The 14,522-nt window shown below is 35.7% G+C and overlaps 1 protein-coding gene across 19 annotated transcripts in view; it reads right to left on the bottom strand.

The window, feature by feature from the left end:
- The window catches only part of ADGRL3 (adhesion G protein-coupled receptor L3), an 812,769-nt gene that overhangs the window by 490,713 nt on the left and 307,534 nt on the right, over nucleotides 1-14,522 (bottom strand). For 16 of the 19 annotated variants that reach the window (XM_087434392.1, XM_087434383.1, XM_087434386.1 and 13 more), the window contains one exon: nucleotides 11,386-11,589. The exons of the other annotated variants lie outside the window; for them this stretch is intronic. In XM_087434392.1, coding sequence (XP_087290518.1) covers nucleotides 11,386-11,589 — 204 coding nt within the window. The remainder of the gene's footprint in view (nucleotides 1-11,385; nucleotides 11,590-14,522) is intronic. 19 annotated transcript variants of the gene reach the window in all.

The raw sequence follows: 14,522 nt of genomic DNA, 5'->3' as shown, positions 1-14,522 counted from the left end.
AAAAGCCAAAAACAAGACTTGAAATTTTCAATTAATAATAACCTTCTTTTAATTTACAGCAACATCTTATAAAAACGCCACGTGGAGAATTCTCTAAACTACAATAAAATACAAATAAAAATTTTAACAGAATTTACAACTAATCTAGAGTTCTATCCATGGGTTACCTAACCATTTCTACTTTGTTTAAGTTTCACACATGTCATCACTATAAGTAAACCTATGGATACACACTTATGTATATGTCAACTAAAAATGAGAGAAATGCAAAAATAGGTCTCAAACAAGTAGCTATTCAACAATACTATGTTGTCATGGATGTTTAAGAAGGTAAACAGGGCCGGCCCCATGGCTTAGCGGTTAAGTGCATGCTCCGCTGCTGGCAGCCCGGGTTCGGATCCCGGGCGCACACCAACGCACTGCTTCTCCGGCCATGCTGAGGCCGCGTCCCACATACAGCAACTAGAAGGATGTGCAGCTATGACATACAACAATCTACTGGGGCTTTGGGGGGAAAACAAATAAATAAATAAAATCTTAAAAAAAAAAAGATGGTAAACAAATTTGTGTAACAGGAGAAATAAAATATAGATGAGAAATAAACCAACAAAACACATATCTTTATAGGCCATTCAAATAATTCTGCTAGAATATTTTCCCATTATAGATAATCACATTATTTTTCTGTTGCTATAAATAATCACATTATTTAATATAGATGGAAGTAAATTTATAAATATTAGATGAATAAAATGGTACATTTTTCCTTTCAGATGTGAAAGTGTGGGAATAAATTACTTTTACAAGACCAAGAGTTTCAAATAAAATTGTCAATCTCTTTTTGAATTCCTAAGATTTTTAAAGAATAAAAGTCTTAATGTGTTTACTTTTTAACATAGAAATAAATGTGGATATTTTTGTGTCTAAGAAAATATGTTGCAAATGTTAATTTATTTTTTTCATAAAAAACTTAGGAAATATATCATTAATGACAAACATTTTGCCAAAGTATAATTCTTAAATTTTAGAATGATTTAAGTATTTAAATGTCTTCACTATATTTTTACTATAGACTACATATAAATATATTTAGACCCATCCAGTTAAAACTTATTACAATATATAACATTGAATTAACTGTTAATTTCCAAGTCTGATCCAAAAATACCCCAGTGTTTTTCTAGTTATCTCAAACAATATTATAATATTCCAGAAATAAAAATTGTAAAATTTTATTAAATACTTTTTATATGTGTTCTTTTAATATATGTTGATATACTTTTAATATGTGTTCACTCCAGCTCTACTATAGCCTAATGATTTATAATTAACCAATGATCAGAAAGGAACAGGGTACTGCAATTCCAAAATGGAAGAAAATCATTAAACTTAGTCATAGTTCCTCAATTCTATCATGTCTACTCATAAACCTATTATTTGCTCTGCTTACATATAGGGCATTTGAGAAAGATCACCACATCACTAATTTATCAGTGAGAATCAAAAACACTTTCATTTCTCATCCATTTAGCTCATGCTCTGTCATCATGCTACATATGCATGAACTTCCTGTGGATTAACATTAGCAGAGACCGCCAGAGGAGCAAAGCCTAAAAAAAGTTTGGGACTTCCCTCCAATTTACCAATTACATCAACCCGTGACTTGATCACCTTCAATGGCTTATAACTCTCCCTTCTCTAAATGTAAGTGTCTCCCCAGGATCTCCACTTGCTCATTCTCTTCTCTACTTTGACAATCTCAGAAACCCCATGGCCTTAACTATCACCTTTATGTCAAAAATTCCTAACTTCCATTACTAGTGATAACTTTTCTCTTGATATTTAGATTCATATTTCAGAGCTTGCATCATATTTACACCGCTAACTCAATATTTCTAAGACCAAACTGACCATTTTTTTTTCCTGAAAACCAAAGCTTTCTCTTGATACTCTAAATCTGTGAATGGTACCACCCAATCACCTAGGCATCTTTGATTCGTCCCTCATTCTCACCTCTTTCATCCAATTAGTAGCCAAGCACTGCAGATTCAATCTGTGTACATCTCCACATCATTCCTCTTCTTTCCATCCCCACTGCTATCTCCCCAGTTCAGACACTCATTACCTTCTGCCCTACAGCAGACAATCTAACTGATCTCTGCACTTTCAAGTCCCTCTCTGTCCTCAATTTTCCCACGTAATCCCGACAGGTTCTAAACTGCAACTCTGATCAAGACCTTTCAAAGAATCCCTACTTTACGTGCAAAGTCTCAACCTGACATTTAAGACCCCCTACAAGATGTCTACAACCTGCCTTTCAAACTTCTTGCCTCACTACTTCTTTCCTCAAATCCTTATTGTTGGTTAAACTAGACTAGTCACTGTTTGATGCAAATGTCATAATTTTCTCCAATTATAACTTTGTTCACATAATTCAATTCTCTGGAACACCCTCCCTCCTCCAGCACCACCCATCTATGCTTGCAAATGATCCCAGGGCCTTTTCAAGAGTTAGTTAAAATACCACATTATCTAGGAAAGCTTTACCCATCCTTCCTTCTCCCGTATCCTCATGCCACACCAGGCAGGGATGTCATTTCCTCTGTCTTTAAAATACTACAGCACTTTCATGACACTACATTTCACCAAATTATAGAGTCAAATGCATACTGGTTTCCCTATTCTCTCTGTCACAGCAACAGACTGTAAGTCCTTAAGGAAAGCAACAGCGTTATAGAGGGTTTTATGTACTTCATAGGCACAACAAACATGTGAATTAAATTAACTTGAGTTATTTTCTCTCTTAAACATTTGTACTCAATGTTCAGTTACCCAAGCCATGAACCTATGAACACGCCCCAAATATAAAGCCAGTATCTTAGAACATTACTTTGTTTCTTCCCCAACCTAAACAGAAATATTAACTAGTAACTAAATAAATTCATTGAAAATTCTTCACATACTTCCATTATATATCTTTGGTATGATTATCAAAGAACAGAATGCCACAAAAAAGGTAAATAGTAGTAGGTAATACTTACTAGGTCTCAAGAACTATATGCTTAAACATATTTAATATATATTAATATATACGATGCTTAATCATCATAACAACAATGTATGTACTTCTATTATCATACTATACAGATGAGATAACAAAGATTTCTAAAATTTAAGTCTTCGGTTGAAACAGTTTATACACAGTAAAGCTGAGAATGAACCCAAATCTCACTGACCCCAAAGCTCATGTAGTAACTGTAATTCCATACTACTGCCCTCTCTGTAGCAGTAAAAGAAAAATAGTGGAGAATTAAAGATATGTCTAATAACCAAGAAAAAGAAAATGTTTCTTAAGAAGTGATAGTTGAGAGAAAAAATCATTAATTTAATTAACTATACATACAAAAGGGAGAAAGAATACATTAGAGTGCCTGGCCAAACTTCTGCATTTCTATACTGGAGACCTATATGAATAATGCAGAATCTAAAAACACAGATAGAAGCCCATCCATGAAATACGATATTCTATGCACAACACCTGCCCTGCTCTTTCCTTTCATCTGAATTTGGGGTTAAGGCTTCTATAAATATAATGGAAGTTTCCTCTCTGTATCTGGGATATACTTCAGATCTCTTTTACTACCACACAATACTCAAATATTGTGTGGCAGAACAGAAGAAAAGAGAAACAGAAGAAAAAGGAAGGAATTTCCTCATAATTGACTAATTCTGAGAAGGATCTGTCACTGGTAGTGTAAAATTTGCTCCATATATACAATTATTAGCATATGGCAGGTAATTAATGAAATAACTTACAATACATTCCTAATTAGATTGAAGAAACAAAATATTTTTTTGGCCTGAACATCAAAGTTCAGCATCTATTTTCCATTATTCATATTCTTTGTAACAAGAAAAATGTAATGTTGCAAAATATAATTTTCGGAAGCATTTTGAAAAGCTACTCACATACTTCTCAGATGGAAAGGGAAAGTAATTTGTAATTTATGCCAATAGAAACAAAAGAGTTTATCACATTTTCCTGGAAATACTTGAAGGCCAAACTCACTAACACATTTATTTTCAATTGGATACATCATTCTGGTATTTATACCACTTGGGAAAAAAACATGATCTTCAAGAAATGCTTTGAAATCATGTTTAAGGCTGCAAAGTTTATTATTATTTTTTTAACCTCAATATTTTATCTATTTCCCTAGGTGCCTATTACTCTTCTTCCTACATAGAAATATAATATGATCCTAGATGTACATAAGAATTTTAAATAGAGATGTGCAAAGAAAGAATGTATTTTGCCTATCAATTAGACCTGACGTTTTGTCCAAACTGGCAAACCTCATTGAAAGACACAAATAAATGTGAACAGGGGTTTTTATCTGAAATAATATTATATTGTCATATAAAACAAGAAGCTAACACAGCACTTTGAAGGCCACATTATACTATTCTCTTGCAGTAACAGTTACATCCAAAAGGCTGAGCTTGTAAAACAGTTTTCCATTGCTGTGGCAACATTAATCTCTGTTCTTCTGTTACAAGTTCTTTCATCTCTCTTGAAGGTGTTCTTTCTATCTCCCCATGAATTCCTAGACTTCACCTATACTCTTCAGGCCATAATGTATAACAAAATTAGAACCAGCTTTTCCAAAAACTTGGGAGTAAGGGGAGGAAAAACATGAGAACATGCCAGAAGGATAACTCATCGAAGTCAATATAAATAACACCAAGAAAAACATTTGAAGAGTAAAAAAGTCTCAGGCTGTCCAATAATCATCAGTTATATCAAATGAAAATATGAAAGTCAGAAGGAAGTAAACAAATTATCTACGACATGCACACACACAACTTTCAGACCACTCTAATTCAGAATCAGAGGGAGAACAGGAATTGTTCTGTCAAGAAGAGGGCTAGGGATGGGTGAAAGTGGAGGAAAATCAATTCAATTCAACCCTATATTGAATTTTCAGCTGAGCTGAAGAGGACTCAGGTGGTTTAGGACATTCCAACCAGCAAAGATAATAGCATTTGTCAAAGACACAGAGGGAAAGGGCCATGGTTTGTCTAGTAAATTGATAGAACTTCCATGGGGCTGCACGATGACAAGTGTGGGGATGTGGTTTGAGGTAAGAGGAAATGTGTTGTCTACCAATCTTATTTACTGGATGTATGTGTTCTGGCTCATAGGTTTTAAAGCATCCCACATTTTGTGGTTGTTAGCGCTGTCGAGTTGATTCCAACTCCCAGCGACCCTCTGTACAGCAAAGTGAAACCCTGCCTGGTCTTTTTGTTCTATCCTCTCATTTTCCAGCACTATATTAGACAATGCCCTGCTGCTATTCATAGGGTTTTCATGGCCAATGTTTTTGCTTGTGGGTGGCCAGGTCCTTCTTCCTAGCCTGTCTTAGTCTGGAAGCTCTGCTGAAACCTGTCCACCAGGGGTGACCCTACTGGTATTGGAAATACTGGTAGCATAGCTTTCAGCATCAGAGCAACACACAACCACCACAGTTTGACAACCGACAAACAGGTAATGTGGTTCCCTGAAAAGGAAATGAACCTGGGCCACTGCAGTGAGAGTGCTGAATCCTAACCATTAGATACCAGGGCTATCTCACATTTACCTCTCCCTGTTCTTCATTTATTCCAGGGTCCATGATTTGCCCTATGATGTTGGTGAATTCACAGTATGCAAAAGAATTGGCTCCATTTCCAAGTCATTGTGTTACAATAACCCTACAAATGAGCTTTTGCCACCCTTTCCTGCCTCTATCAGTTTACTATTAACATCTTCACATGTACAATTAGGCGAGCTCTGCAACTGTGGTCTTGGATCTATGACTTTAAAAGTGCTTATTTTTTTGTGTGCAGCTTTTATTTTCCAGACTCTTCACCAACGATAACATTAAACATGTCCTTAAGATAAAGCATCACTTTACAATGTCATCAGGGATATGCTATTTTAATAATCAGTTTTAATTAGGCAAGAGTAGAAACCAAGATTCATTTTTGAGGCACTCTCAAAAGACACATGGAGATTATTTTTAGTTATTATTTTATTAAACTGTGTGCTATGTTACATTGATAATGAGTGCAAATCTAAGCAAATTAGTCTTCTGCTTCTTTCCAAATTCTGACATGGAACATTGTACCAAGAATTGAACGAATGCCAAATATATCTAGGTCTGCAGATCAACTGTCCTAACTTCATTCAATTTGTCTCTTTGCCATAGTACTGAAAAGTAGATATTGTAAATGCACACATATAGTAAAAATTCTTTCAGCTGTTTCATGAGACCACAGGAGAGCTCAAAATCAGATTTAGCCTCGGCTCCACTATAGCCCTGGTAGGTATTGCTGGGAAGTAGAAGGAAGGATTTAATGAAAATCCTAGCAGAAGCTCTCTTGTCATATAATATCTTATCAGGCCTAAGCCAAAATAGAATGCCTAACAAAGAATGGTAATAACTTTGTGTACTTTTTGATAAGAATAACTTATGCTCAACAAACAGCATTTTTAGTTATCCTTTTTAAGATTTGTATATTGTATTTAAGTTATGAGTTTTTAAATTTGGGGCCAGAAAGTTGGGTTTCTATTCAAAGGATTATGTTGAAGAAGTCATTTGTAAATGTTTGGATAACAATATCATCATTCCTTACCAGCATTCTCTGTCTCCTCTTGTCTTTCTTATCTCAGTAAGCGGTACAATCATTCATCATACATCTCTCAAGCCAGAAACTTGGTTGTCCTCTTTGGGTTCTCCCTCTGTCTTACTCACATATCCAATGAATCTCTAACTCTTGTCAACTGGTCCTTATTATTCCTAATGTCACTCATTCCTTGAGTCAGGGCTACCATTATTTCTTGTCTGAATCAATAGAATAAACTCCCCATCTTCAGTCTTGAAGCCCCTAGTTCATGCTTCAAATGCAGGCAGCAGGTCACTCCTCACTTAATTCCTCTAAAATTAACTTAATTGTTTTCTCACTGACATCAGGAAAATTTCAAATTCCTCATAGTGTTACATCATGCCATCCTGATCAGATCCTTGGCCACTTCTCCAGATTGTTTCTGCACTGATGTTTAGAAATTACCCTTTGGACTTCTATGCTCCAATCATACTGAACTAGGCCTTTGTGCTACTGTTTCCTCTGTCCATAATAGTACCTTTCTTATTCTATCTCTGTGCTTGGCTAACTACTACCTGTCTGTCAGGTTGCAGCTTAGATGCCACTTTATCTTCAGAAGCACTTTCTCTGACCCTCCAAGACTGGGTAGATACTCCCTCTACATGCTTCATAGTATGCTATACTCACCTCTATAGTAGGTATTCCTAGTATTGTCTCTTTGCTACATAATTGCTACTATGTGGGCGTAAGTCATGGGATGGCCAGTGACATGAATAATTAGATCACAGATATTGACCTAACCTAACGGGGATTAAATTCCCTTTCTTGGAGATTTAAACTAAAAGGCAAGAACACAAGTGCCAGTTGGTGGTTGGTGCTGTGGCTAAGAGGAGTGGTGTACAATTTGGGCTGATAGTCACTTGCAGTATTAATGAACAAAGAAAGCTATTGGAAAGTTAGAGAAGAACCAAGGAAGAACTAGGCCCACAGGGAAAGAAAAAATCCCTGGTATTATTTACTGATATCCAAGGTCCAATACTCAAGAGTCCTTAGATTTCTATGACAATTATTTATTCTTAAAACACTGCTCCTACATTTAGCACTCCCTCTCAAACACACACACACACACACACACACACACAAGCACACACACATGCACATGCGCACACAAGCGCTTGTGCTAATTATCATTTTACAAAGAAGGCTCTTGCCTCTTTGGTTGCAGGGGAGAGGTATGATAACTCTAACAAGCATTTGCCACATTGTAACCCATTTTTGTCTTCCATTACTCATTGAGAGATCAGTTTGTGAGTTCTCCATCCTTGTCTCCCTGGCATTTAGTGCAGTACTCAGCATGCATTTGCACTCAATCCAATGTTGTTGAAAAAATAAATGAGGGCAAGAAGGAAGGAAGGAACTTCCAGTATTTAATACTCCAGACTAATTTTAAAGGCAGACTTTTGTTTAAAGTAACAAAAATGATCAAATGGAGTTTTCTCCTCGCTTATAATTATCATAAAAGCATTCCCATCCATAAACATAAAAACACAAGAATGGGAGAAAATGAAAAAAAAAGTGACATTATAAAAAAAGTGATTCATGTGATTCTCCAAAAGGACTGGTAGAATAGACATGCCCCTTGTAAAGCATTTTGCCTCTTGCAAAAGGTAAGCTTTAAAACGAGCACAGGGCAGAGTTTTTACGACTTGTCAGGATTGAAATGCTTTAGCTGTATTCTGAGAGAACACTTGTCTGAACCCTGCACACTACATGTGTGGCTTGCAGGAGGGTTATTTGGAGATCATCTCAATGAACTTTTTATGCATCTGCATGAAAATCACAATTAAAGCAAGGAAAATGCTGATAAAAAACACATTAACATTCCTTTAGCTTCAAGGAAAAGTCTTGATATCTAGTCATTAACTAGGCGATCTGCCCTCAGACTTCCTTCTGCCTTAGTATACTAAAGAGAAACATGTCTTCTGAGAATAATGTTTTTTAATTCTTTATGCTTTGCTGCTCTCCTGTGAAGTCCTAATTCCTTTGAATCCAAACACTCGTTAACTTCAAGAACTGCTATTAGCTATCCAGAGTCAAATGAATGTAAAAAAGGGCAAAGTTTAATTTCAAACCAACAAAAGGGTTTTTGTTATGTCATTATGATTGTTTTTAGTGCATTTCTACTTGTTTTTTGGCTATCTATAGAAAAGAGGTCAACTTTTTAAAAAGTATTACCAATTTTATTTTTCAATCAAAGATTGCATTAATATCAGTCTTTATTACTTATACTTATTTCTGAGTTTCCTGTACCTTAAAGTACCTTGTTTCTATAACAGACTGTTGTTTTTGTTTTGAGAAAGGAGGAGGAGGGACGGAAGGGAGGGAGCTCCACTTCACTGACATTTTCTTGTTTGCATTTGCCCATGTCTCCAATTTGAAGAGCTCAAGGTAATGTGGTATCTCTTTTTTCAATTTCATTTTTAATACCTGTCCAAGCGCTCTGGCTATATGTACTATCTTCTATATCAGGAAAGATTATGCCCCTGTAATATTTACTTATTCTTCTTTATTCTTTCTATAGGGAGCACTAGAAGATGACCTTCAGTTATTCTCCATCTCACTGATAAAATTACTTTTGCACAAAAGCAACTTTCAAAAGTATTGTCTCATCATAACAGATTAACATGATTCTGTAGGCTCCTTTTAAATCACATGACATTTACCTCAGTCTCCATTTATGAGATCACGTGCAGGTTGCCTTGCACCATCATTTTTTTTCTGTCCAAAACAGAATATAATGCAATTTTCCTCTTGTAACTTGATAGATAAACATGATTTAAAACCCATTACTACACTGTAACCTGCCACATACATGGCAAAAAAAGCTAGTAATATAAAAAAATCTTATTAAGCTATAAAAGTTGAGGAAAGTTTAAATTCAGCCAACTTCTTAGTAAAAGTTATATAGGAAAAATTGTTCTAACTGACTGATATCATGAATTTTTGTCACAAGACAGAATTACCAGCAGGTGTGCATGTGTGTGTGTGTGCTGATTTAACATTTATAACATCTACTGATGTTATAGTTGCTGATTTAAACATTTATAACATCTACTCAAAAATTAAACTTCGTTTCTGGATTTCTTCTTCATTAGTACTAGAAATTGTGATGAATGTATATGCATTAGAGTAAATTAAATTGTATTGATTTTATATTATTATTTTACAATATAAATCAAAAGCCAATATCATGATGAAAACTTTGTGAATGTTGAAGCACATTCTGGGAAAAATATAACTGCACCCAATTTAGAGAATTTCAGGTTTGAAATGGTAATGCAAAACAGAAAGCAGAAAAGAAAAAAATGACGTTCTTAAGGAATCTTTACTACACATTTTCCTTGAATTTTCAGAACATGTTGGATTCAATTCTAAATGCTTCTGTGAAAGTATATGCACTCACTCACCACCACTGCCCCCTAGCCATCACCAGCAAGGAAGAAATGCTAATCTGAATGGAAAGATTCCAGGCCATTGATTGAACAATGTGACTGAGTGGACAGAGCTACTGTGAGTGCCAAGTTACCCACACACTTACTCTTTCTATGTGGCTGCAGTAATTAGAGTTCGGTTTAACTCTCATAGGTCTCTTAAATCTCAAAAGGATTTACGATGCATTTCCCTTAGTTCCTGAACTGAAACAAAGTATTCCAACTTATTTTACCAGAGAATTCTGTAATGGGGTTTAGAAGAAAGCTCAACTAACATAGTCGTATTTCATGTTCCTTTGCTAGTATTTCTTGTATGTATACCCCCTTGAAGAATTACGGGGTAGGAGAAGTGACTATGTTTTGGGACAAGATTTGATATGCATGGTTCCACCAGCCAAATACTTCTCAGCCTTTTTCATGTTGTGGCACACAAAGAAAATTATAAATATAATTATTATATTACATCTTATCATATCATACCATATTATTATTATATTATATATTATATTCTCTGGGGGTATTAGGGGGATAAGAGTGCCTGTATGAAGTTTAGTGAGCAAAAGGAAAAATTACATTGCCTTAATATTATGTAAAGATAAAATAAAATATAAAGTATTGGGGGAAAGAATAGTATTGAATTTCATGCAAATAGTATATAATATTCTTCACTGGAGCTTCAAGGGCTGGATGTCACTCACTGTACTTGCCAGCTGCAGATACAATATTTATAAATAAAGTACTTTCCTACATTTTAATAAGAAAATTAGGTTGCTTCCGTAACCATCACTTTTCTATCAGGATTGTTACAGGTTTTATACTTTAAATGACTATACACAATTCCTGACCAAGATGTTTTCATCATAATCTCCTCAAAGTCTTGGTGGTTTCCATTAATGAGAATTTTTTTTTTCAAAAAACGCTAAAAAGTCTTTTACAACCAATCAAGTTTTACAATAGCTGAAATTGCACTGAAAGTAATTTTAAATTTCCTGTGATACAGCAAAGATATTTCAAACCCAGTCAGAAAATTAAAGTCCAACATTTTGAAATAAAGATGAGGCTCTAGTGTAGAACAAGCATGCATTGTAAACAACTGGCTAGGATACCTCCAAGGACAAACATCAGCCACAGTGAGTGGACGCAGAAAGCATGTGGGAAGACACATTTGGGGCACTGCCTGGGACTGAGCCTTCCAGAAGCCCCCACCCAGCCTCCCCCAGCCCTCTTTCCCCACCGCTGGCCGCACCTTGGGCTGCAATCTGGGCTCCTTGGGCACCTGGACCACGAACTCCTCTGGTAGCTCCACGGGGCCCTGGTCCGCGATGAGCAGTGGCGCGCTCTGCAGCTGGCTGCTGAAGGAGATGGCGGGGTGGGAGAGCGCCTCCTGGGCTGCGCTCAGCGTGTCGCAGTGGAGCAGCGAGGGCTGGATGTCGCTCATTGTGCTTGCCACCTGCGGGGACCGCAGGGCGCACCATCAGACTCCGCTCAGCTCAGGCCGGCCTCGCAGGCGCCCTGCTAGAGGCTATTCCCAAGGCCGCTCTCTGCTGCAGGCCCAAGGCCTGGACTCCAGCCACCCCAGGCCCCACTCAGCCAACCCTGGAGCCGAGATCATATTGCCTGGTCCCTAGCGTGATGCTGTGTAGTTCTGGCCTAGTTAAACACTATCTGAAGTCAGCTCAAAACCTCATCCTAATCCCTAGCAGTGATTAGAAAATTAGATTTAATTACTGAAAGCAGAGAAAGCTACTTGAAAAAATATTATTTATATTTTTATAGATTCATAGTATTCTGATGAATAGTAGGGTATTAATATGGGCATTAATATCTATAAGTGTAAATAAAAATATTGGTTACTGAACTAAACATTTACACACAAAAAACTAATATGGTCATTAATATCTATAAGTGTAAATAAAAATATTGGTTACTGAACTAAACATTTACACACAAAAAACCTGATAAGGTAATGGGTGAAGAAAGTTTCAGAGAGGTGTTTTTTTATTAGTTTTGTTTGGTTTGTTGGATTGTTACATTTACATGGATTATTTTATATTTATTTATATGTTTCAGGTCATTTAACATTTTTTGAAAGATACTGTATTAAGATCTGTGATGGACATTAAGGTGAAAACGATATACATACATTTTTGCCATTCATATACACAGTGATTTAACTGACAAATGGTACATATTACATAAATGAATAAATATGGAAGACCAAGACAATAATGAAAAAATAAAATTGCACACATGTTTTTTTTAATTATTCACAAAACAGTCATACATTACATGCTATGAAAAACAGCTATTAAGTACAGGATTTTTTTCTGGTCAATCAGTATATAAGATATACATTTCTCTACACTGATTGCAACTAGTATTAATAAATAGGAATGATAATGAAAATGTTCCAGCTAACAGAAAGGAAAAGACTTTACAAGGAAAAATATTTTGCTTTACACAATTATTTTTAACATTCTATAACATGCATATTTAAGAACACGTTAATAATGGCTACCGTTCAACAATCAGGAGAGAAACTAAGAAATTCACTAATGCAAAAGAATCTTAAGATCATCTTTCTAACACTAGAAGTTTATATAGTGGCACAACAGTTTCTTGACATATAAAATACCTGCACATGAAGAATAAAAAACATGTTCTCTTCCAAATCACAAGAAATGATACAGCCCTTATAGAAAACAAAAATAATATTAAGAGATCTGTTAAATAATCCATCTATGATGAAAAAGTTTAGAATATAACTCTAAGGCATCGCCCTGAAACAACATTTTCATTTAAACTCATTATAATGTATGAGTACTAAAATATCGAGGCCAAAGGTAATCTGAACGCTATTTTGATAGTTTGTGTGAATGAAAAAGGTGTCAAAGAAGAAAAGAAGTTTTAAGAGCAAAAAAGTTGTGAAAATCAAAATCTCTAAGTAATTGCCTCCTTTGATGTTTAACTCCAGTGACATCTTCTCTGATCTTTTGACAATATCCCTCTCCTCGTTGCCCAAAATGACAATGTGACTAATTTTTTAACTACTTTTTACATGAATACATACAGGCATGTTTTCTCTAACATCTTTATAACTACTCTTTGGAAGAAAATCATTAGCAAAAGATTATAAAGCTACATTATCCTACAAGCTTCAGTTATAATAAAATTGAGACTTTACCCTCAGCCAAATTAACATATAAGGACATTTGGAGGGATGGAGCATGCACCTATTTGTTCATTCATTTAACAAATATTTGCTGAGTTCCCATTATGTGTCAGGTCCTTCTCCAGGTGCTGGAGATTTTGGTGAACACAACAGGCCACGTACCTACTTCAATGAATCATCCATTCTGGTGTGGGAGACAAAGAATATGCAAATAGATAAATAATTTTTTTTAAATACCATATAGATATGAGTCATCTACAGAAAGTTTAAATAAGGTAATAGGCAAAGGCTACTCTGTTTAGGTTTTTAGGGAAGACATATCCATGGGAGTAAAATTTAAAATGAGATCTCAATGAGATTAGAAGTTGCTAGTCATATGAAAATCAGGAGTAAAGAGCATTCCAGGTGCTGCAATGGCCTCAGGCTGAAACCACCTTGGTCTATTCAAGAAACAGCACAATGGCCAATGAAGCTGTGTATAGTGGGCTGGGAGAAGAACGGTCTGGAATAAGATCAGAGAGGTAAGCAACCACCAGATCATGAGCTTTGTAAACAATCAAGCATCTGGTTAGGATGTTGAATACAGCTCTTGGGAAGGAAGAATAGGGCAGGATAGGAAAAAAGACATGGGAATGGTGATCTCTACTGAAGCAGAGATCAATTATTTCAGGAAAGGTCAACTTCTAGAGTAGGTAGAGAATGACAATTGATTTAAAATGCATACAAAGTGGAATCACTATCAGCTGAAAAATATAATGGTGTCTGTATTAAATGAAAGAATCTCAGCTTAAAAAAGAAATAAGAACATGCTCAAACTGAACTAGAAAGCAAGGCCTAGGGACCTAGAAAAAGTAGGTCTGGATCAGAGAATAAAATGATTTTCTGGAGTGATACTGAGGAATAAAAAATACCAGAAATTTAAGTAGACTTTGACTCTCAGGTTGAAGGAAATTAGACTTCGATGTGTTCTATGAGGCTGGAGTACCTTATGTGTCTATACATCAGACTCTCCTTTAAATTCATCATGTCTATAAAAGCAACCCAGTGTCATCGATCAGTGGAAGCCTAAGTGGAGAGGCTGTTACCCTGCCCACATGGAACAGGGCTATTAGAACAGAGCAAAAATCTTAACTTTTGTTTTAAAAAATGTTGCATATGTTACACTTAAGATATTGTGGGAGATCAAGATTTGGCCACCCTGAAATATATCT

The sequence above is a fragment of the Ceratotherium simum genome, chromosome 8 (genome assembly GCF_057802395.1).
Source record: "Ceratotherium simum simum isolate JZ-2026a chromosome 8, ASM5780239v1, whole genome shotgun sequence".
Classification (NCBI taxonomy): Eukaryota; Metazoa; Chordata; class Mammalia; order Perissodactyla; family Rhinocerotidae; genus Ceratotherium; species Ceratotherium simum.
This window is presented reverse-complemented; position numbering and strand designations above follow the sequence as displayed.